Consider the following 26,487-nt stretch of genomic DNA (forward strand, 5'->3'; position numbering starts at 1 on the left):
GATGCCATCATTTCAGCTGTGTTGGAAGTCCGATAATACGATTTATGGTCCCTCTGGAAACTGTTCCCATGTTTGGCCTATTCTCATTCCTTACAATGGTAGCACTGGTATTCACACATGTAAACAAAGCCCATGAAGTCTATTTTAACTGTTTACCTGTTGATGCAATGTCAAAAATGATGGAATGATGCTGAGCTTTGATTCCCTTGTTTTAGGTTCATTGCATTGTGTCCCTGTGGCTCCTTGAGTAGAGGGTATGTTGTATCCTCAACAGGAATGAATTCTTCAAAGCATAGCCCCTCCAGAGATTCTCTGACTCTTGTACTACAAGATGAACAGAGATGAACTGGGAACAAGCATTGGCATAGCCAATAGGTCTCGCTTTTGGGACCTTATAAGTGTTTAGCCATGCAACAGTTGATGTTGTTGCACCAAGGATATTGCGCTGCATAACCAAATACTTATAAGGTCCCAAAAGCGAGACCTATTGGCTATGCCAATGCTTGTTTTCTTTTAATATACTGTGGTGGCTCACAGTTGTTGCCAGCTATTTCATTTTTATTCCCCTAAATGTGATTTTATTTCCCAATTTAACAAAAAAATTAAATCTCTGACTCTCAACTACTTCGTTTTCTTGAATGATGTTACCCTCGGCATTGAATTGCTTTCAATGGCATGACATAGGTTGGGTTATATGTATCTGTAAGGGTGCCGGGGGAAGGCAGAAACTGCTGGCCCTAACTGTAACAGCAGGAGTGTTTTACTTTTAGTGTCCTAGATTCCACGTACTGTGGAACACTTGAACTAAGAATCAAGAACCTTTTAGAGAAATAATCTGATTAAACTGTGTTGAATTGTTTGATTCACTTACGAAGCCTGAGTTAATATTGACAATTTCCATAGACACCGTTGTGGACTGAGATTCTGGATGTAGCAGGGGACAAGCAGAGCTCAAGATACTAACAGAGAGCCCAACAGCAAAAAAGCAGACAGGGCGGGCTTAAGTACTGCTAGCGCCTGATGCAAAAATGTATTGGGTGGCCCCCACCCAAAGACCAACTTCTTCATGGATTCCCTCACTACCATTCTCCAACAGTGCCCCTAATCTCCTCATAGCCCTCTCTCACATGCATTTCATATTTTTTTTATTGCATTACTCATACCAGTGTAGGGTGTCAGAGAACCTATGAATGTAAATTAGTCTACAGGAAATGTTACATAAAACAATGAGGATTACAAGGTGGAGGAAACATGTCATCCAGTACTCAGCATCTTTTAAGAGTGTATGGTTTGGAGAAGCACAAACTCAGGATTTAAAATGTACCTCAGTGGTTGGGGTTGGCATACAAATAAGAATGTCTTTCTACCCAAACGAGCCCTTTTTAGCAACATTATGGTAATGAAAGACTGCTTGTCACCTCATATGTCATTGATTTGCTGTTTCTTAGCCTCCCAATAGAAAGCAATTCAGAAGACCTCGATCCTGCCCTGATTTGAGTCACTTTGCTGGAATGGGGGGGGACTCAAAGGAGCCGAACGCACCTCTCAGTCCTCTGCAGAAAGTCAACCCCTTAAGGCCATAGATGCTGTTGCTATTGATTTGCCGCAACATCACTCAAGCAACTCGGGAGTGGAGTTTGAGGAGCCTAATGCATCAAGCTTTTGACTAATGTATTTGACACAATTTTGAAGGCGATTGGAATGATCAGGACCTTTCCTGAGGCAAAAGTTGATGCTATAGCCAATGATGTTGGTCTCATGCAAGGATAAGAAAAAAACTGGCTGAGAGGGGGTCTCAATCCAAGCCTACTCTGCAGGCACTGCAACCTCAGATGTCTGAGCTACAACAACAACAGCAGAATCTGCCTCATTGCTTGTGCATCTTAGAAAGCAGGATGCTGAAGGCGGTGAGAGGCAGTGGTATGGTTTCCTCTGACATTTTGCCTTCAGACCTCCTGTCTTTGTTTTTGCTGGCTAAACAGTGCTAAAGTGCATGCGCTCTCTGCTTTAAACATGGTAATATTTGTGTATCCACAATTGGGATATTCAATTCACTTAATAAGTCCCTAGTAAAGTGCACTACATGTGCCCAGGGCCTGTAAATTAAATACTACTAGTGGGCCTGCGGCACTGATTGTGCCACCCACTTTAGTAGCATCTTCTACTAAAAACATCCAGCAAAGTGGAGATCTCTTATCTCTCCATCTACGAGTAACTACCACGACCAAATTTCCTTATGGAACTAAACTCACTATTGCCCCCTTCCAAACCTTAAAAGGGTAGGTCATCATATCCATCTTTAGGATCAGGAACATACTAATTCAAGCAACGAACCAACACCTCATCATCTTTTAATGCCTTTTCCTGACACATCTCCCTTATCGTGAACACAACCCAGCACCAACTCCCCAGCAATACCACACTGCTACATTACCCTCCAACTATGCCCCCCTCATGAGTTCTAATGGCCACATAGTCTTACGCTTACACCAGGTCAAAGCCTTCTCCAATCCAAGGTTCTCCACAGAGCTCCCCCACCTCCTTCAAACACAAACATGATCCCCAACATTGAACCCACCCAGCAAAAAGAAACACATTACACCTCCAACCCCAACAACCAAGATTTCACCATGAATATGATTCATCTGTCCACTGCCAACGTTGGAACTAGTGACTGACCCCTCTCTTGTGGCACCAAAGCTCTCCCTGACCTACTAAACCCAACCCTTAGCCACATAGAAAATAAAACTGACTCCCTTGCAGAAGAAATCTCGCATATAAAAAAGGAACTCCGGACCCAGACCAAATTATTCTGCAATGCCAACTCTATGACCGGGAAAGCGTCTCCGTATAGAAGTTCTCAGAGAGATAGCGTGCAAATCAACTGGACCTCAATACCTCTTCATCACTATTCTCACAGACCTCACCAAGGCCTAAATCCCCTATCTCCATCTGCAGCAATATTGCTTTGTGAATCATACTGCACAAAAGCATCCCTAAAGAACCCCTGGCCCTCATCCAGTACCCCAGTAATCATCAGCACAAATAGAATCCCTCGAACAAACATAGTGCCCAGACCTTTAGCTCAATACACCACCATTGAAACACTACACTCCCTAAGCAATAATCCTGGCTCCTTAAACTATTTGCTCTTGAATTGTCGATCAGCAGTTAAGCATGCAACTGAAATAGCTGAAACCACACAGATGACTTTGACATTACATTCCTAACTGAAACTTGGCTCAATAAACCCCCATACTTGACCTGCTCATACCACCTGGCTATTCTATGATATGAGGGGACAGACGAGGATGTACAGGAGGTGGTTTAGAAATCATTCAGAAAGATGTCATCCATCTCAAATTTTTTGAGACCACAAACTACTCAACTTTTGAATACCTAGGAGTTTAACTCATAACAGAAGGTGCAATCCCAATCAAACTTCATAACATTTATCACCCCCCTGGTGAGCCCTCATTCTACATAGAAGAACTATCTGACCTGATAACACAGGTGTCCCTAATTGAACCAATGACGTGTTCTTAAGCAACTTCAATCTTCACTGGAATGACACCACAGTCTGTAACTCAATAAACTTAATGGAAAGCAATGACTTCAAGCAACTCTGCAATAAACAGACCCTCAACAGAGGTGCTACCCTTGGTGCCATAATTACAAGAAGTGAACTTGTCTCTCTTCGATCTATCACACCCATCGACTGATCGGACCACCATCTCATACACTTCAACCTAAAGGCCAACCCCAGACCCTACCAAGCCACATCTAATAAACACGTACACTGGATATGGAACATCCAACATATCCCTCTATCGACTTTGGAAACCAAGATCAACGCCCAATTTCATTCACATCCTCATCTGCACATGTTATATGACCTCACTGACCACTATAACTCAAAAAAGACAAACCTGCTTGACCAATTGGCCTGGCTCAAATTTTTGAGATCCAGAAAGATCCAGTCTAGAGCATGGTTCAATCCAGATGTAAACACAGAGAGGATTCAACTAAGAATAACTAAAAGATTACGGAGACAGAACCCTAGACCAGCTCACCTTGCTCTCCTGAGGTATGAATGCCTTTCCTGCAAAAAAAATCTTTTGAGAAAAGGCTGCTTTCGTTAGCAATCAACTTGACTGGACAAGAATAGACCAAGGGATCTCTACAACATGATTAAGCAATACACTACACTCACTTCCCGCCAGAAAACAATAGCCACTAATGAACTCTGTGAAGAAATAGCAAGCTTCTTTTCTGAGAAAATAATGAAAATCAAACTTTCTCTTACCCATGTCACAAGTTAGACACCCCAGCTCTCCTGCTCCAATGACGTATCTATATGGTAACTTCCTGTCCAGGCTCTACCTCAGACCGAAGTAACCCACAAAAAAACCTAAAGTCAAGAAGGATCTTTACCCACTAAAAAATAATGTCAGTTGGTCAGAGTTCAAACTGTTGACAGAAGGAGAGTCCACAAGATAATTGAAAACTTGAGACCCACATTCCATATCACCCATCCCCTTCCCTCTTCCCTACTGCAGAACCTTAACCACATCATCTCATCATTCTGTACCAAAATCATCAATGCTTCTCTCTCGTCTGGTGTGTTCCTGACTCCCTTCAACTGGGTCCAGTCACACCCATTCTCAAAAAGCCTGGAGCAGATCCTAATGACTTCAACAATTTCAGAACTTTCACCAATCTTACTTTCCTTGCTTCTTGATCCAATTCAACCAACACATCAACAAATTCGACCTTTATGACACCTTCCAATCAGAATTCAGAGAAGGCTGTAGCACAGAAACTGCTATAATCAATATATTGGACGACATTCTCAGATCTCTAGATGAAGGTGATTCTTGCCACCTAATCCTACTTGACCTATCAGCAGTATTTGACACAGTTAACCACCAAGTTTTACTTGAGACCCTCAAGAATCACACCAGTATCAATGGCACAGTCTTGAGATGGTTTACGTCCTATCTACAACATCACTCTCAACAAATAAAAATCAGCAATTGTCTCTCATAACCTACACCAGTTCCACAAGGAGTTCCACAAGGCTCCATCCATGCTCCAGCCCTTTTTAAATTCCTCATGGAACCCCTCACAGTTATCCCGAACCAAGCCAGTGTGAAATATCAACTATATGTGGACGAAACACAACTTTACTACAAAATATCATTCTACAGTGACATTTGCCAACCCAGTCATGTGACCTGAGGCAGATTTCAGGCACCAATTGGCTTGGGCAGGAGAATGGCACATTTCTAAAACTTGTATTTTCAAAATTGTTACTTAAAATCCAACTTTACCACTAAAGAAGATTTTAATAACAAATTAGCAAACACCAAACAGGACATGCATTTCTGTTCCCAATCAAAAGTTAGCACTTAATTAAATGTAATAAGGCAACTTAATGTGATCCTATAGGTGAGATAGGCCTCACTGTAGTGAAACATGAATTTAGGAGTATTTCACTACCAGGGCATGTAAAACCTAAAAGTACATGTCCTAACTTTTAATTACGATGCACCATGCCCTATAGGCTACCTCAGGCTTACTTTAGGGGTAACTTATATGTAATAAAAGGGGAGTTTAAGGCTTGGTATAGAGATTTTATTGCCAAGTCGAATTAGTAGTGGAACACTGCATTCAGGCTGCAATGGCAGACATGTTTAAGTGGCTACTTAAGTGGGTGGCACATTAAGTGCTGCAGGCCCACTAGTAGTATTTAATGTACAGGCCCTCGGTATATGGTATACCACTCTACAAGGGACTTATAAGTAAATTAATGCCACTCTTTTACGGAGGGAGCACAAGCATGTTAGCACTGGTTAGAAGTGGTAAAGTAAACAGATTTCTAAGGCCAGCAAAACAAATTTCAGCAAAAAAGTAGAGGACAAGGCAAAAGGTTTGAGAGAAGACCATCTTAAGGCTGACAGGTCTAACAAAGTATATCTCTAATTGGGCAAAATGATTACATGTGCAATTGAAACTTTGAATGTATTCTTTATTTTATTGTTTTGTTATTTCTTACCTAATGTAATAAAAAAAATCCTTTTCAGGTGTAATATGCCGACATGGGATGCTGTATCACCAGTGTTCTTCATCGTGTGGGCGTTCTTGCTCCTCGCTTTCCACTGAGGAGGTTTGCGGGCCTGAATGTATCGAAGGCTGCAATTGTCCTGACGGAAAATACTTCGAAGAATCAATTAACTTTTGTGTGGCATTGTAAGTCATTTGTATTATTTTCTCACTGTATTAAGCAGTCACTAGATGAGGGGCTTTCCAATGGAGTTGAACACAGTGAATGATTGTGTTAAAGGTTTTTTTTTTCTCTGTGTTCGTTAAGAGTAAGCAGGCGGTAACGTCATAAATCTGTGGACCAACCAAATTTTTTTTTTTATGAAATGGTATTGAGGGTGGTGTACTGGATAGCCTTATAGGGAATTTATTGTTTGATTCTGGCCTGCGGGTGACAACTGTATTGATTATTTTGGATTAGAATTATATCCTCTTTTTATTGTCTTTCTCAATGGCAAAACACTTCTATCTAATGTTGCTTTCAGTATGCCTGTGGTGGAAGCTAGAAGCCAGTTCAAGCTGACCATCCAATGTCCAGGTGAAACCTCATCAATGTATGACTAAGATTGTGGATGGGATGACTGATTGTAAAGTTCTTATAGGATAAGGTTGATAGTTGACAGTGCTCTCAGCTTTATTGATATATTGGTTGAGTAAGAAGATGGTTTCCTATGATATCCAAGGGTTGTAGTAGGTTGGGTGAGTTTGGGATAGTCTATTCTCATGGCTGCTCAGCAATGGGCTGGTGAGTAACAGATTTTTAGTGACAGAAGAATAAACACAGCTCTTCTGATGTTTTAAAGTAGAAATGTTTAATTCACTGGACCCTTCTAATAAATGACAGTGTAATGTGTATATTGATAGAAATGGCAAAGTACTAAAGAAAGATGTCAAGTTGGTTCACCACATCTTTGAGTAGCTTCATGTAGACATTTTGACGCTTGGCACGACACATGTCGTTAGTACAAGGTCTGAAAATTCATACTCGGTTTGGACACGTTGGCTTAATTGACCTATTTGTCAGGGAGGAGGAGACACAGGACGAGATGTTGTCCAAAAACACATCATGGTTGTCAATGTGTTCATTAGGATCCCTTGCTGAATGGTGCTAACAGCACCCAAAGACTCCATAGTGCCCGGATAAAACCCTTTATCAAATCAAGTCAAATGTATTTATTTCAGCTAAAACAAGCCATACAACTAGAATATACTAATTAAAAACTATGTTTCTGGTTTCTAATTTAACCATCCATTATGAAACCTTCATGGTGGCAAATTTGATGCATCATAGAGGACAACACCTTCATTATTGATGTGCTAATAGGTTCTTATCAAGTATGTAGGCATGAGCTCAAATTGTTACCTATTTGCCAGAGGTTTGTAAAGAAATGGCTGACACAATACACCCTAAACATATATCTAGCAATTCAAAAAGTTACTGACTTATTTTACATTCTTAAATATCAACACTCATCATTATCAACAAACTTTATTCAGCTTTAAGCATAAAATCATAAAAGACAAACAGCCTGCAAAGTACCATCATACAAGTTACAAATTCCCAAATGTAATAAAGTCTGAGTAATCAAAACACAAGATAAAAATACATGATTTGCAATGCAAAATATCAATTGCGGCTTTTCCTAAGTCTAATGGCATCCTGTAAAAAACCAAGAGTGTGCAAAACAGTATCACTAGAAAGAAGTTGTAAAAAGATAAAAGCTGGTCTCACCCTCCTAAAACCCATTTTTTTAAAAATTGGAATAATAAATAACTTTCTGGGTACAACATAAAAAGTACAAAACATTAAAAAGGGAATCATGTCCTGAGGAGACTCTCCGTAGCAGACACAGGGCATAAGTCACTGACCTCTATGGGAAACTTGGGGGTATGCCAATAGATGGTGAAAGAGGTAGAGCCGGAACCTCGTCAATTGAAAACGGTCATAAATACGTTTGAGCCCTAGAAGATAAGGCTCAGTGGTAGGCACAGTTTTCAATATGACATACTTTCGCACACTCGGTTTACACAGCTTCTTGTCCTCTCTATCACAATGACAATTTCTTAAAAAACCCTCCTTGGTCCAGATGAGGTACCTTTTACAAATACCCTCTGTGTTTGTGTAAAGGTCTACTCTTCCTAGCCTGGCGAAGTCAGCTCTTATATACTGGAGCCAGCGTGTACGCGATGCATGAGCAAGAGAAAGACATCCCGTATGATGTCTTTACTAAGAGTATTCTCCTGCTTTGACCAAATTTTGAGCCACAAGGACAAAGGGCAGAAAGCTAGGTCAGAAGCAAGGAAGGACTTCCTCAATTCCTTGTGAACAACATAAGATGGAGTACATTGCGGAACAGAGAGAACCCTTCGCAGGAATATATTCTCAGTGCTCTGCATGGCCCCAAGCTCAATATGACCCCATATCTGACTCCCATACCTAACCTTAGAAATGCATTTTGCTTTGTAAATCTTTTAGAGGGCCCCTGTTGGTTTCCCTCCCACTCTATTTGCAAAGTTAAAGACGGCTGCAGAGGCTTTCACTAGGTCCCCTTTTTTGCGGCTAATCAAGGGGCACCAACTCAGGGAGTCATCAAACACTACTCCCAGGTAGGAGAAGACATTTGTTTTAGGTATTGGCGAACATCCTAACTTAAAAATGTGCTGCTTTGCCTTCGCCTTACCAGGGCCTACTTGCATGATGTATGACTTAGAATGATTCACTGATAGGTCCAGCTTCTCCATAAAAGAGGCAAAAGAGTTGAGAAGAAGTTGTAAGCCCCTTGCAGTCCTTGCCAGGAGGACTGCGTCGCTCCCATATAAGAGGACCGGCAGACTGTGCTTGCCTACCTGAGGAACGTCTGCTTTAGTATCTAGGAGAACCTCCTCTAGAGAATTGATATATAAATTGAAAAGGAAGGGTGCAAGGATACACCCCTTTGAGTGACGTAACTGCCCTGGAATCTCGATGAAGATCCCTCAAAAACCAGATGATGTTATTGTCAATGCCAACAGATGACATCAGCTGCCATAACTTGGACCTGTTCACACAGTCAAAAGCTGAGGACAGGTCCATGAAGGCTAGGTATATAGGGCAGGCACGAGCCACTGTATACTTGTTCAAAACAAGATACAAATTAAGACACTGCTCCACAGTCGATCAACCGGCGTGAAACCCATATTGAATCTCAGTTAAGAAATTACTTTCATCCGCCCAATATACCAGTCTATCAAGAATCATGCGGCCCACTACCTTCACCACAGAGTCCAGTAAGGAAATGGGCCTATAACATGAGGTGCTGTCCAGATCGCCCTTTTTAAATATTGGGACTATGGTCGATAAAGCCCGAGAATCGGGGCTGCTAGCCCGGACTGAGGCAATAATAACAGCAGTAAGGACAAGCGCCCAGGTGTCTACATGGGCGATATAGAGATCAGGCGAATCCCGTCTGACCCCGGGGCTTTTCTCTTTGTCAGGCCTAGTATGCTCACTCTTACCTCTAATTCACAATATCAACACTCACCATAGTTTGATCAACTACATTAATGAAGAGTGGGCCATACGTTGAGGCACATTGTATAGTTTTATATAGGGATTTAGAAATAGGCATACTGTATGTCAGTGTCTCCAATATAACTTAGTTTGTAGAGTGCCCAGTGAATTGGCAAAACATAGGTGAAAGTAGAAAGAGTGGTATGCCTATGTCAAAAAATTGGAACAGCACACATATGCTAAGAGCAGATGAGGTGGAACAGAGAGAGGCGGAAGTTTGCTGCTTGGGTAGGAAGTGAATCAGTTTTAACACATTATAATATATTTTTATTTTCCTTCATACAATATTATGCTTACCTAAACTCTTTTACTTAATTTACATAAAGAGGCCAAACATTAGTGTTTCTTCATATAATTATTAGCAATATTTGTAGCACCAATATTTTGAGCATTTATAAAACTCTGACTCCCACAGAGATGTTGGCTTTTAATATCAATAAATAAAGTTTAGGAGAATACTATAACTATCTAGGCATTAAGTTTGAATGAACAAAATGCATTTATCTATGGCAGACAAACATTAAGAAATTGTAAGAACCTTGTGAGCACACGTAAATTACACTTTCATCTACTTGTGCTATTTTTGAAGGACAAAGAGTGTACAACAGACCACACATCCAATGGGAATATAGCACTTTACTACGCAATGTATTACATCGCGTGCCTTTACAACGCGGTTGTTACAACGACCGCGTTGTTAGTACGCGATGCATTTACATTGCAAGTCTTTACAACGACTTCCACTAGGAGGTGCGCTGGACTTAGGAATAGTATTATTTACTATTCTTACTCCAGTTTGCGCAACAGTAGGGAAGGTGTTGAAATTAATTTCCAATACCTCAGTGCCCCCTACTAATAATGCTGTCTTTGTATCAATCGCATTGTAATGGTATCGCGGTGTAATGACCACGTTGTAAAGGTTGTGTCCCTCCAGTGGCGTACCCTGAGTGATTGTAACATCAGTTTTCATAAACATAAACACATCGATTGAAGAATGCTTACAAAGTTCTTTTTAAGCGATTAGTTTTCCTCAATGAAGAGATTCAGAGGGTATATTATAATGAAATGTAGAATAGTAGATTTTTTCTTGTTAGAGATTCCATCAACCAGAATAATGTTAACATAAAAAAATCCTACAGCCAACGTGTTTTCATCCCGATGGATTTATTTGTCAACCCGATAATATTTTTCTACAGCTTTGTGAAAGTCTTTCATGAGGAAACACGTTAAATATCCATTTTTTGTCAATATTAACCTGATCTGGGTTAATAAAAATTTCAACCATGCGAGTCCAGATTAAAAAGCTACTATTGTCTATTATATTATAGCTCGCGAATCTCCTCATTGATTGGAACTAACCTACTAGAATACCTTGTTGGTGTGCTACCTGCAATGTGCCTGTGAAACCGGACCCTTACTTTGGTGTTGAGAGCTTTGCGTCCCCTCCCAGGCTCTGCCATGTGGAAATCATGATCAGTCCCCCTCCCTGACTGTAGATGTGTAGACTTTCTCCCCTACTGCTAGCAGAGACACATTTCTTCCCTGTTGTTCGAGGACCACAGGCATACAGAACTTCTTTAATGTGAATCAGAATCGCTAGTACGAATATCTAAAGTATGTTTGGAGGGACTGATACTTTCAGACTTTTAGGCTAGCCACTGAATAGCTAAAAATGTAATTCTATGTTAGTTTATTTATGTGGACATCCTGCATATCTTTCATGGTTGATGCAGATTGTCTAGGCTTATGTTAGCTATCCCACGGCTAATGAGAACCGGAGTGCTATATTTTCACAACTCTCACGGGTGGAAATTGGTCACATATCATGTGAGAGACTTTTAGCAATTCCCAGTACTCAAAGTCAACAGCACCAAGAATACAGGTTCTTACAGGACCCTAATTATATTGAGAACATGGAAACTACACTCCATTACTAAGCTATAGTCATAAATCACCTTAGATTACTGTAAGATTATCTGTCTGGACTCTTTTAAATTATTTAATTTTAACTCTAATTTGAAGTCAAGTCATGTTGAGTCCACTTCACACATTTACTTTCTGAAGTAAATGAAAAAAATAAAATAGCTTGTCCTTTTTTAGAAAGGAGTACATTTAAATGGGATCTACACATTTAAACACTAACAGCAAGATATAATAGTACTCATTACACAGGGGGAAGGGTAAGGTGGTATAATGGACTAATGGATTATCCATGACATCCAACACGGGCAAGCCCCCGATAGATAATAATGTTGCCAAAAGAGCAGGTAGAAACTCTTCTCAAAGTACACATGAACACAGAAGCAAAAAAACTGTTAATTTGTTCGATTTTTTTTTACCTGTAATTGATTAAAGGCCTTTGGCCCCAAATTACCAAACCCCTATTTGCACAGTTTCACACCTTCTCTCGGTGCAGCCTATTGCAGGCTATGGCCATGAGACACGTCAAGAAAAATCGCAGGTACTGCACTAATTCGGAGAAGTTGGGGCCTATACTGGAGAAAATATAACAAAAGAACACAGAATAGTGATTCACATTCAAGTTTGTGCTTTTGGAAGAAGCCTAGAAAAGCACCATGGGCGAATGAAAACCAAGAACCTCGTCCTTTTGCAAAGATGCCGAGTGACATATTGCCTCCAGCCCAAAAGAGCACTCAAGGGGCACTGATCATTGATTTCCTCTCTGGTGGTGCAGATTCAGGCTGCCTCCAAGTGCTATTATTCTCTCAGGCCTGCTTCTTTAGTATGGAGCTTACACACAAGTCAAAGGATCTTCCTATGCAAATGAAAAATCCCCACTTCATATTGCACAGGAACCAGACTTCAATCATGAAATGTATGCTACAGGAAGATTCACGCAATGGATCGAAAACCCCTTATTTAATATACAATTCCTTAGAGGGAAAAACAGACCCAAAACTCCGCCTTAGTATCTAGACAATTTTGTAGATATGATACCTGTGCAGACATCTATAGAACAATTTGGAATTCCTAAATTTGACAGAGTCAGCATCTTTAAATTTGACCAAAGACACTGAAACTAATGATAGATGTTTTAAACAAATGTCTGTATAGCTACTAAACTGGTAAGTTATAGTTCATTTTCAGTTTTTTTACATCACGATCTCTTGTGGAGACTTTACTTTGGTCAAAGTAAAATCCTTGCCAACTAGAACAGTAGTACAGTGTCAGGAGTGTCATTATGCAAACGTGTACTAACTGAAGATGATTTTCCAACAGATCCAGTTGCCGTTGCTACCACAGGGGAAGAATCTATCAACCTGGGGAGATTGTGCCAATACAATCAGGCTCTTGGTAAGATTCTGCATAATGATTTTAAGCAAAACTTTGTAACATTCTCTGCAGGCTATTTAAAGACTGGTGGGCCAGCTGAGGCCCGCCCCTGCCACAGCCAACCAGGCGAGTACAGGCTATGAGCTGCTTCATGTGGAAAAAAACACAGAGACACAGGTTCGCCATTTCTTGACAGCATGGTGGAGCTATATTTATAATGATAAGGAAGCCTATAGAGCATCTCTCACTGTATACAACAGAAACATCAAAACTGCTCATAATATTAAATTTCTAACCGAATCAGCAAAGCAGGCAACTCATCCAAAGTGCTTTTTAAAGTGCTGAATGGTTTTATTAATCCCCACGCATACTCTAAAGAAATTCAAGCTTCACTAGAATTGTGCAACTTATTAGCAGACTTTTTTGAAGACAAAATCAAACTTATTTAACAGAACTTTTCCAGCTCACTCGATTAGACTTACGTCAAGCTCAACTTCAATTCTCCTCCCCTTAACTGTTATCGCAGTTTATGAAAGTTCGATTCGTTTACTCCAGAACTAACCCAGTGATTTCTTGTGACTGCTAAATCTGGCTCTCCTCTTGATCTTTGTCCTAGAAATTCAGCACTACTTTCTAATCAGCTACCCCCTGCAATATGCTCCTTGTTTAATCTATCAATAAACATTGGAAAAATCCTCTTGGTCTGGAAAGCTGTGCAGGTTAAGCCCATACACAAGAAGGCCAATATTTCACCCACAAACCTCACAAATTATAGGCCCATCTTGTTGCTCTCACTGTTAGGCAAATTATTGGAAGATCAAATTAACAAACAACTTTCAGATTACTTAGAGGACAACATAATTTTAGACACATCACAATCTGGGTTCTGATCCTAACACAGCACTGAGACTGCCTTAGTGGTGGTCACAGGTCACATACGACTAGCTCTTGATGTTGATACACTATCTATGCTTGTGCTGTTGTATTTATCCACATCGTTTGACACTGTGTTTCATCATATGTTGCTTCAAAGGATGTACGAAATTGCAATCTACAAGACAGCCCTAAATTTGGGTCTCTGACTTTCTAAATAGCAGAACCCAAACCATCTCTTTTGACTCCTTCAAATCCCGCACCATTCCGATAGACAAGGGAGTGCACCAGGGCTCTTGTCTAAACCCTACGCTTTTCAACATATATATTGCTCCCCCTTGCCAATATCATCAAATCCTTCGGATTTGAAATTCTGTCCTACGCTTATGACACACAGTTGGTCATCTCCTTTGAGAAAGACCTGGTTATAGCAAAACAAAGTTTTGTGACAGGGGTGATAGCAATTGCAGCTTTGGTTGGCTGACTGGTGGCCTGCCAAACTTGGCTCTGCACCAATACCTAAACAGGTAGTCATAAATCTTGTTGTCCGACTGGACCAAACCTTAACTATGAAAGAGCCGGTTATGTCTACCATCGGCACATGTTTGCACATGATGCGCCTGTTGAGGAAAGCTATCCCTTTTCTTCCTCTCCTGGTAAGGAAAACCTTGGTACAGGCACTCATTATCAGCAGATTAGATTATGGCAACACATTACTTGCTTCTGCTAATGAGACATTACTTTCTAAACTTCAGGCTGTGCAAAACACAGCGGCCTGTCTCATTTGAGGTCTTCCCTCTGGTGCCGGCTCAATACCTCTTCTGAGATCCTTACCTTGGTTGCCAGTAAGGAAAAGAATAATCTTTAAAATCTGCTGCCTCACTCACAAGTCGCTAATGGGGAAAGACCCCAGGTACCTTAACCAGAAGCTTAAACACTACTGTTCAGTTAGGCTTTTGAGATCCAGCGACAAAGCCATGCTTACAGTCCCATGTGTAAGAAAGATAAGAGCACGGGGTAGGTCTTTTTCCCATCTTGCCCACTCATACTGGAATGAACTGCCTTACTACATCTGTATATGTACAGATCACATCAAATTCAGAAAGAAGCTCAAGACAGTGCTGTTCTAACTCTGCGTTTCTTCTGTCTTTGATCCGCTTAGTGTCGAGATATCCCTCCCAGGGTGATTCAAGCGCAATATCAAATTACATTTACATATGTTGGCTCTTTTATGTTATTTTCATAAAACAGACTCTTAAATAGGGGCATGCCTTAAAAAGCAAAACTATAATCTGCTTTGTGGGTAGGAAAGGCTGTGGAACGAATGGGACTGGAAGGCCTGACATTTCAATGAGATTTCTACTAATGCTGGGCCACCGAGGAGGTTTTTCAACAACACACTCAGTGAGCTTCAGCTGTCAAGAAAAATGCATTCTGCTGACCACTAAAATAAGTGTGGAAGAGATGGGACAGCAGCAAGTTTGGGTACACACCCCATTTCTGCCGTCTCTTAAGTCTGACCCAAAGTATCAACAACATTTGTACACCGCGTATGCTGGGATTTTAAGGACAGCTTTAAGAGATTTCGAAGATAATAAGACCAAATTGCTGTCAAAACAGATCAGAATATGTATTTGAGGTTATATGAAAAATAAAGTGTGAGAATGTTTTTCGATTCCTTTCTTTCATGAAACTACACTTTGCAAGACAATACCTGAAATAATGAGGCTTCATAATAACATTATGTTATATAGGATTAAAAACATCCATTTTCTCATCTTTTTAAATATTTGAATAACATTCCTTGAGAACTGAGGGACTGGACTGTGTACACTGTTTTAGCACATGACGTACAATACTGCAATCAATCTCTGCACCAAGTGCAGGAGTAACAGAGTAGTGTTTGATGGATGACAGGGTGTACAAGGTATCCAAGGAGCTAAAACAATATAGCTTGTCTGAGGTTTAACATCAAGCTTTATAGAGAATCAGAACTTGTAATGCAGCGCAGTGCCGCAAGTCACCTTGCTGCGTTGCACTGCATGACAGGAAAAGGCTGGAATGTGCCGTATTTAAGGAAAAACTAAACATTCCTGTACCAGCTCCAATTCAAGCACCCTTGCACCATGGTACAAAAGTGCCTGCTTTGCATGCAGGATTATGTTTGTGCAGAAAGAGGAAGCAACAAGGAGAAATTAAGATATTTGTCCATGGTACCTCGTTATACCTTTCCTGGGAAGGCATATCTTTTTGGCACCTTTCAACTTTTACCATTTTTGATAAATCTCGGAATGCATCAAAAACTATGGCCCTCAGGGATTTGGCGTAAGGCAGCGTAGCAAGTCAGCTTGCTGCGCTGCCCTACACCAAAGTGAAAGGGCAGGAATGCACCCTATTTAGGCAATACGGTGCATTTCTGTCCATTCCCCTGCAACGTGCCATTTCGGCAGCCTAGCGCCAACGCAGGCACTCTTGCACCATGGTTGTTGGCAGGATTTTATGTGTGCAGGAAAGGGCACTTTCCTGTACAGAAACAATACTAAGAGGTGTTTTCCTCTTTCTATTTGTGCTGCAGAATGTAGCACACATAGAGTTAAAAAATGAGGAGAAATACAGATATTTCTCGTCATTATGCCACACCTCTGTAGGCATAAGGATTTGGCACTTCCTTAGGTTTGCATGGTCTGGTGCATCGTCAAAGTCCATGGGTGTTGCGTGCGAAAACCCACTGCAATGCCCATAAAATACGTTCTGAGTGCAGAGTAAGACAAAGCAGCAATTTGTGTTGCTTTGCCCTACCCCATATATGTGAGGCTATTTAAAAACCACGCATAGTGGCTTTGCGTGGCCACATAGGTATGATTTTGTAATCTGTGTCACTGTACTGTCACAAAAAGTAACGCTCTGGCGGCGCAGGGTTCTAGCAAATAAGCCACCCCATGTGAGTTGGAACACCCACACAATACCCTGGGAACGCCTTTCCAGGGCAGACTAAGGCAATGCAGTGATTTGCGCTGCATTGCAGTACTGCAGATTTATGAAGCCACTCAGGGCCATGCACAGTGGCCTTACGTGGCTTCATAAATGTTACTTAAGGTTTGTGCTGCGCATGTACCACGTTGCGTGGTGCAAACGTGACACAAGCCATCTCGTAAGAAGGTTCCGCATGGTTTTGTTGGACTAAAAACATGCTAAAATAGAGTTTACCTGATGAGAGGATATGGTGAATTTTGCAATGAAGATGTACATACGAGATTTAGGGTTGAGGAGGCATTCATATTCACCTTTCATTTGTTTTTTCTGTCTCACACCCAGGTTAAATTTGAGACCTGGGGTTAAATAATGTGGGTGAATATCAATTAACAGAGTAGTGTTCTTTAATAATGTAAGAAACCCCTCTCTTATGTTTTCATTCTGCTATTGTAACCTTTTGCCCCTAATTCTTCAATGTTATCTTCATTACTAATATTCCTGTTTCCTATCTCGTTCCTGTTTCTTTTCCATGCCCACAATGCTTTTTCAAAAATGCCATGCCATCTAGTCTTGTGCTTGAAGCCATTCCTGCTTTTGAGTGATTAATCTAGCATTGTGTCTCATCTTGACACTTTAGTATTTGAGCAATTTGGTTACTTAGAGATTTAATCAACATATTCCATATTTAAGGTTCTGTATCCAAAGAGTTCCCTATACGAGCATTGGAACATTGTGTTGTATGCCATTTCAGGTGTTTATGTCACCCAAACTTCACGATAAATTGTTAGTTTTTAAATACCAAGTATTTTATTTGCAGGATTAGCGAGAAAAAAGTTACAGGCTTGATGTGAGCTTTGATTGAGGTCCCACACTGTTTAAATATAGGAAGCATAAGAATAAACCATTTGACTCTTAGTTATACATGACTCACCTTTAGTTTCGTGACCTGAGACGCAAGGCATGTGCATGTGGCATGGTGCATAAAACTGGTAAAAGGAGATATTAAACCGAAAAACTATTCCTATAAAAAACAATGAGATTCCACTGTAGAGAGATATCTTTACTCCTATTAGTAATATTAGCTCGCATCAATGAAAATAAAATAAAGGGGTAATATGCTAACACAGCTATGGGGTAAGGTTAGTTATAAGAGGCATGGATAAGAGTGTGAGTTAGAGTAGGGCTACATTTAGGATTATTGTTTTGGTTGGCTGCACTTAACAGATAGTTGATCAAACACATTAGAGTGTCTGTTGTAATGATTTTGTTTTGCAAGTTCTAATGCTTATTAGAACATTGGAATGTGGACCACTCCATTGAATACAATGGAGTGCTCTGTGCTTCTACGGGCCGGAAGACCTAAGACCAACATTCCAATGTTGCTTTTGGTCACAGCTATTGCTGTGAACCAAGGCCTCTCAGAGCCCGAGGGGATTTAAACCCGCTCAGGCTCCTAGAAGCCTTTGTTTTATTTGTTAGAACATTCTGCCGTCTAGTGGCAGAAGGTTCTAATAGCCTTATAGCCCTTCGTAGCTGGGCTATACCGGCCATTACAGTCCCGCTCCCTTACAGGCCTTTAATGGCCAGTATAGACCGCTACGGTGGGCTATAAGGCTATATTGGAATATTGGAATGTTGAGCACTCCATTGTAGACAATGGAGTGCTCCGGGTTTCTACTGGCTGGTAGAAGCCCGGAGCATCAACATTCCAATGTTATTTTCCTTTCACAGCTGCTGCTGTGAACAAAGGCCTCTTGACGCCCGAGGGAATTAAAGCGCCCTCCGGTTCCCAGAGGCCTTTGTTCTAACAAATTAGAGCATTCTGCCATGTAGGCGGAATGTTCTAATATCTTTAGAGCCCTTCGACTCTGGCCTGTAACACTGAAGCAGGCCTTTAATGGTGATAGAGCCGCTAGGTTGGACTCTAAGGCTATATTAAACATTTTTGAACATTCATGTAATTATATCTCTGTAAACAGACTTCTGGTAAAAGTTATAATCCACTTCAAGTGGAATTGCTTTAACCCTGCATGGAAATTTTAGGGTGGTCTAGAGAGTGAATGGTTAGGCTAAAGTTGGAACTTTCGTTAGACAAGGATATTACCCACATACGTTGAAACATTTTTGGAGTAAAATCTGCCCTTTGGTTCAAACAAAAAGGATGTGTCCGTTAGGGCATTGCGAAACTTCCATGTCTGTGATTCAAAGACTTTATGAGCTGGTCATGGCCAAGAAGAGAAACTCCACATGAGAAAATGTGCCTTTCAATAGCTGACACTCTTATGTAAAGTTGGCAAATGCTGATCGAATGTTCACTTGGTTAATTATTCTCTTGCAGTGAGTGCTGTCTGTTGTTGGGATCTGATTCTTAATCCAAAACATCAGCCTCACATATTTGTAGAGAAGTCTCCTATTTTCCGTCGTGTCCTGGGGAAATGAAGCAGGAATCAGAGGGAAAGGCACTTTTAAATATTGGTTTGTCAAGGAATTCATGATGCCAGATTCCACTTAGGTCCATCCACTACACAGTAGCTAGGGGGGGAGGGGGTCCCTACAGGGTTTCAAAGTCCCTCCACTGCTGCACCAGCCAACTTGCATTTTCATTGAGACCCAGGGTGTCTCCCTTCTCAGACTTCTCAGCTTACAGGCACTTCCAAGCTCAGATGGCAGGCTTTGCAGCACTTTGCATATTATACAACAAAGCAAGCCTTCATTGTTCCTGGAAGTCTTTTCAGGAGACTGCCTTCAACAGTGCTGTGAGGCCAGTGCCGGCCAAAAGTTCAATTTGAGATTAGAAGAACTCTCCTTGTATTTCCTTGTGCAGGTGTAGCAGGTGTTTGAGCCACCTCTCTTCTTTAAGGTTCAGATAATGAGCAGCAGCAGCAAAGGGTTTTTAAGTTTACAGGTGTGTAATATCGATTGTATACACCACTACCTCACAAGCTATGCTTTTTGGATTCAACTGTGTTTTATTTTTCTAACATTCCCGGTAGTGTGCTCTCAAGGTGATTTTAGCCTATTCCTGTGAGAATATGACATTTTCATATGCTATACCCCACAATTTAAGATGGAAGAGGGATAGATTTCTTTCAGTTTAAGACCCCTCCTGGGTAGTAAAACCAACCCCTTGCACTACAGAGTAATCACACATCTACTTGATAATCAGCAAGTTAGTTGCCTCCTGTGATTGCTGGAAACCATGTTTTCTGAAAAGGTCTAGTTGAGAATGGGCAAGGAGTTAGCTGCAGTTCAAAGAGTGTTTGAAAATTAAGAGCATGGCCCAGAAAGTCTACTCTACTGCATATGGACTTTTTGAAGCTGAGGTCGATGGATGAGTCTTCGGAAGCCTCCCTACATCTCTGGTTTAGACTCAATTCCTATTTATCAGAGAAAATATATATATATATAAAAATATATATATATATATATATATATCTATATATCTATCCAACAAAAGATCCCAATTGTAGAAGCAGCCGCGGTCGGTAGAAGGAGTAACTGCAGGGCGGTGACGTGGGGAGGGGGAGGGGCAGGGTGGGTGGTAGTAAACTATGGATTGCGGAGGTTTACAGGTAAGTTAACATATAAATTAATAAAACGAATTTCGTTGCGTGCACTGCATCCCCAAATGCGATGCAGTACACGCAACGAAATTCATTTTATTAATTTATATGTTAATTTACCTGTAAACCTCCGTAATCCATAGTTTACTACCCCCCACCCTGCCCCTCCCCACGTCACCGCCATGCAGTCACTCCTACTACTGACCGCGGCTGTGTAGAAAACTTCCAAAGAAGCGGGCACAAACTCCAACTGTTGCGGTGCCAAAAACTGTAAATTAATTAAATGTTAATCAATTTGTCCATGATGCATTTCGGTCTCTCTCTCTCTCTCTCTCTCTCTCTCTCTCTCTCTCTCTCTCTCTCTCACACACACACACACACACACACACACACACACACACACACGCACACACACACACGCACGCACACACACACACACACACACACACACACACACACACACACACACACACACATATATCCTGCTCCCCATGCAAAGTAGATATGTATATATAACAACGTTTTTACCAAATAAGATAACTATAATATGATTTTTGATAAGGTAGGTTTCACCCACATTTCTTTTCAAATGTCATGCTTACAACTGCTCCTTAGACATATGTAATAATTTGTGGATATAATTCAAACCTAGGAGAGGTTGATGTTGTAGCGGGAAACATGGGCAGCTGCATGTGTGACACAAAAACCACATGAGCTATTTCTAACTGTGTGTTAATATATCCTTATTCAGAGCCTATTCAGCTCTTAACCTTGTACACATATGATCAAACGAGACTAAAACAAACATATAATGTCTTGCATATGAACATTTGACAGCTTACCATTATCATTCTCATTGTCTTGACATTGACTGGTGTTACACCTGACCGCCTGGGTGGTCTTCCCCCAACTTTTTGCTTGACTACATCCATTTTCTGACCTTGTTTCTGCTGGCTTTAGGACTCTTCACACTTTACCTGCTAACCAGTGCTAACGTGCTGATGCTCTCTCCTCTAAACATGGTAGTATTGGCATTTTTAATTTACTTATAAGTCTCTAGTAAAGTACACTACATGTACCCAGGGCCTGTAAATTACATTATACTAGTGGGTCTGCAGCACTGATTGTTCCATCCACATAAGTAGTCTCTTAACCAAGTCTCAGGCCTGCTGCTGCAGAACCTGTGAGTGTAGTGCAGTTTCACACTTTCATGTCGACCTGGCAAGTAAACCCTCTTGTCAGGCATAAACCTTCCCTTTTTATGCAATTACGTCACCCCTATGGTAAGCCCTGTATAATACACAGGGCAGGGTGTAGTTTATTTAAAAGGCAGTGCAAGTACTTTTAAAGTTTGCATGTCTTGGTAGTGAAAAACTCACCAATTTCGTTTGTCACCACTGCAAGACCTATCTCTCGCATAGGATAACCTTGGGATTACCCTATCACATCTTTTAAGTGTAAATCACAATTTGTGAAGAGATACCCTTTTCAAGTTCAGTTTCACTGAACTCACAATTTTAAATTCCAGTTTAGAAAATGTGACTTTTGGAAAGCTGGCACTTACTTACTTGAGCCATTTGGTGGCTTTTGCCTGTCTCTGGAATACACATCTGAGGTGGGTGACTCCTGGCTTCTTGCATTCCCTCTAGACATTCACACACAAAGGAAGGGTAGGTGTGCATGAGGGATCATCTGCATGCTGATGGGCCATCCTGAGGATTATAAGAGGGAGAAACTGACATTCACACCTGAAAGGGTTTTGTCATGTCCCCACACAAAGGACTGATTACCCCCCCAGTAGTGTGTCTGGAGCCAGGGCAGGAAGGGAGAACCTCTGTGCATTTCAAAGCTTTCTTTGAAGTCTCCTTCACTTCAAAGGCGCCACTGGGTATAAGTACTGGACATCTGGCACTACCAAAACAGTATACACTTCTAGACCTGTGACAACTCTGCCAGTAAGAAGAGCTGCTGTGCCACTGAAAGGACTGTTACTCTTCTGAATGGGAAACAACCTTTACAACTCAGTCATTACATCACAACATCCTTTACATTGCATGTCATTACAATGCAGCCATTGCATTGCATGTCACTACAACGCATGTCATTACAACCCATGTCACTACAACACAGGCATTACATCGCAAGTCATTAAAACACATAGTACCCTTACACTATCCAACACTTACCCTACTGTTGCACTCACTTTCATTGTGAATAAAATAGGGAAAATGCTTGATTGCAATATTTCTATATCTAATTTAATTGAATTGTTTAGAAATGTGAATTAAATGGAGGAAAGAAGGAAGAAATAAAATGAAAAGGACACACTATTTGAAGTTTTGCTAATCAAATACAACTGAGGCAGAAATCATTTCTATCACAGTTTCTTATTATTTAAGTGGAGAGACAATTTGATTAGACAACCTATTTTTCTATTGTGAAATATATGCAAATGATGGCAGTGGTAACAGAAAGAACAGTCAGCACCTTTGTTGTAGTTTGCACAAGTAAATAACCATACGTAAACTGGCGTGCTCAATGTCAACACTGTGCCATCCACAGTGTCACTAGGTGTAGGGAGAAAGTTTCCCCATACACATCAAGTTAAATAATGCGAAAACAGAGCACAGCACCACGAAAAGTAACAACTGACCATTTGAAGTCAGTAGTGTATTTAATCAAAAATCCCATCAATCCATATGGCAAGAACATAAACAAGTGTACAATAGTTTCCAAAAATGTTGATACGCAGTTGTAGAACATAAACAGCCGACACATGTTTCGTCAATGAACGACTTTCTCAAGGCTCAAGAAATGTATATATCTGTGTGTCCTAGGGTCCACCACATCAGGCTTGTTCCCGATTGAGAATACTCAGTGGTCCTTTGATATCTCTAAAAGTCCATACACGCAACGACCTTCAAGCGACATCAGTATGCCTAGAATGCCACCAAAACACCCTTTTCTCTTCAAAGTATCGCGTAAATAATTTTGAGTCAGTCCGTGGGAGTAAAGCCTAAAAGTGAATTGGCTGTGTCAAAGTTAACTTGAAGGTCCCGTTATGATAAGCGGTTAGCAATCTGCGTGCAAGGCTTCAAAGAAGCGTTATCGGTCTTTCGCCGACATCCGAAGAGCGTAGAATCCGGCTCCCGACATGTGAGAGTTTCTATTGTGACTTTCTGAATGCTTGCAGTAAGGAGCTCATGTTCACGATATTTTTGTAAGGAGTAGGCAGCATTACAATCGATGTAGACTTCGCCTCTTAGTCACCTCAGTATTGTTCAAATTTGAAGAAAAGTATAGAGCACAAACATTGCTTTTAAGAAAACAGTGTTTCCAGTATCTTCTATTTCATAACAGAATATAAGTTCAAGGCGTTACTTATGAGTCATACCTGCATAATGTCCAGCATGATTGAAGAGCTAAACTGTTAGGGGGAAAAGGCAATCAATATGTTCTGTTCTTAATTACATGTTACTTTTATATTACAGTTTTATTTACATGTCTATTTTATATACAATTACATGTTAATTTTATATACTTGAATAAGGATCTTTTTCTTTTTTGCTAGCCAGTGTTTGAATGGAACAATGAAGTGTACTGAAACTGCTACTCCAAATTCAGGTAACTTTGAAAAAGAGGCATGTAATCAATTTTCCAGTGTGACATTAGCAAGTTTGGAAATTACATTAACACCTCATAGAATAGTAAAAGGAAAACGTTAGTAATGTTCTGTAAAAACCACAACTATAAGAATCACATGAATAACACAGTTAAATATAGTAAAAAGAAATGGCAGAAATCTAGTCAACAGCAACACAATAAACTAATGGACCATACATTTGTCAATAAAGCATAGCATAGATGTATTGATACACTTGAACTTCAGAATCTCTCCAGGCACAGAAAACCTCTAAATGGAAAATTCCTTTGTAAGAAAGTGAGTCATTAATTGGGTTGGACAATAGTCTGTCCCAAGTAATAAGGTAGCTGACTTGTTAGGACTAGGTTTGAGTAAATTAAACATGATTTCAAATGCTGATAGTTATAGCACAGAGCCGACAGGCTTCGCTTAGGCAACGCTTCACCCCTGGCCTTCCTCGACAAAGGCCTAAGCCATTGTTCCTACTCTGGAAGGAGTTTTCACATCTCATAAAGGTCAAGCACTAGCAGGGGTAGCTGCTGAGCCTCCATAACCTTTAGGCATTGAAAAGATAATTTTTTTAAAGTTATGTTTTCCTAAATATTTCATAAAAATCTAACTTCACCAATCAATTGAATTTTTAACACATATAAAATAGTGGTTTAACCATTTCTCTAGCATGTCCAACATCCAGGATAGCAAAATTAATGGATTAATCTGCACTTTAGTTTTCCTCATAGGAAAGCCAAAGCCTTTCACAGTGAAAATAGCTTCTGAGGGGTTTGAAAATGTGGGAACATGTCAATATTACATTTCTACATGTCCTACTTTTAAGGGCTTGACACCTGACCTTGTGGGCTAAAAGGCATACATTGGGGTGGTTTATTAATATTTAAAAGGGAGGATTCTCTATGTCAAAACGGGTTATTCTAATAGGTGACACTGCAGGTTTTGCAGCAATCAGGATACTTATAATAGTAGACCAGTAGTAATTTTTCATTTGGCACACTAGTGAATGGCACAATAAGTGCTGCAGTCCACATATCACAGTTAACGTTTCATGCCACAAGCATATTTCCACGCCATATACTGTGGCCTAATACGTTAAGATAGCCAATTTTATAATGCTTTAAGGGTCAGAGCACATACACTGGAGACTGAGTAGCAGTACCCCAGTGTGCAGCGTTAAAAACTGAGCAGCATCAGTCCTAAAAAACTCGGGTGGAGATTATGTTTGTTCAGATTATGAAACATCACTGCGATTTTTGTCTAATGTTGAGTCTATTTATTGTGGAATCTACCAGATTATCCAGTTGTTGATGAGGTCATGGAGGTGATTCAGATATTAGTGAGGAGTCAACGAGCAATTTCAGGGTCAGAACAATAGATTGCTAAGGCTTCTTGCAGGCCAAATGTTAGTGAAGCATGGAATTGTTGTTTGTCCTCTCTACCAGTAAGCAGCTGTCAGGGTGAGGAAAGGAAGGAACAGCATAGATTTAGTGGAAGTAGTGGTGATATGTGCTGGTCACATGTCCAAAGAGGTAAGCTATTTTTGATTCAAGGTTAGACCTACTCATTTAACCTTAGTCCTGTTGGAGATTAATTGTCTCTTCCATCAGTGCCTAAAATTAAAGTAATGTGTTATTACTGGTCCTGCAGTTTTACTTCCCCTTATATTGAAGGCATTTTTTTCTATCAATGAATAATGACTATAAGCAAGTTTTGCCTGCTTATAAGGGGTGGAAAAATTGGTAGATTTCTTGAGAGCTCCCAAAAAAAATCTGATGTAAATTGGAGAAAAAGGAAAAAGACACAGGTGGCCCATAAATCCGTTCATGGGATTGGCCCAAAACCTCTGCAGAAAACTTTTAAGTGATACATACCTAGGAGACACCTGCGCTCTACTGCATCTAGAACGCTGGAAATACCTGACTATAACAAAGTCTCATGAAGAGACACAAGCTTTGTGTACTCCACATGCAAGTGTTGGTACTCACTCCCACTAGAACTTCATTCTAATTTAGCTAGTTTTAGAGAGCAACTTAAAACCTGGCTGTTTTCGGCCTCTTTTTAAGACCGGTTTCTTCAGTGCTATCTACCTGTACTCATGTCAGCACGAAGACACCTTCAGGCATTTATCGCGCTTAATGAAAATATATTAATATCAACAAATCATACCATAGGAAAATAAGGAGATAGAAAATGTGATCACTAAAAGATATTCCCAAAATTCAGTCTGGCAACTAAAGGCCAAAGCTAGAGTTTAACGGACAATGTACATAATCGCACATGCAACAGAGTACAATGTTATGTTATGTTGTGTTATCCTCTACTTGGTATAGCGCAATGCATCATACCCAGAGGTATATCTCATCACAGAAAGACCAAACATACTAGGAGGTAGACAACAGGTTCAAGACAGGAGCCTATACACTCAAATAGACTGTGAAGGGCAATCTGCTAGGCTTGCGATACAACCAGTGTCC

The 26,487-nt window shown here is 40.5% G+C and overlaps 1 protein-coding gene across 1 annotated transcript in view; it reads left to right on the plus strand.

Moving 5' to 3' along the window:
- OTOGL (otogelin like) overlaps nucleotides 1–26,487 on the plus strand; it is a 939,358-nt gene that overhangs the window by 203,577 nt on the left and 709,294 nt on the right. The window contains exons 21-23 of the mRNA XM_085653920.1: nucleotides 6,087–6,252; nucleotides 12,896–12,970; nucleotides 23,930–23,982. Coding sequence (XP_085510046.1) covers nucleotides 6,087–6,252; nucleotides 12,896–12,970; nucleotides 23,930–23,982 — 294 coding nt within the window. The remainder of the gene's footprint in view (nucleotides 1–6,086; nucleotides 6,253–12,895; nucleotides 12,971–23,929; nucleotides 23,983–26,487) is intronic.

Source organism: Triturus cristatus, chromosome 4_1, assembly GCF_964204655.1.
Source record: "Triturus cristatus chromosome 4_1, aTriCri1.1, whole genome shotgun sequence".
Taxonomy (NCBI): domain Eukaryota; kingdom Metazoa; phylum Chordata; class Amphibia; order Caudata; family Salamandridae; genus Triturus; species Triturus cristatus.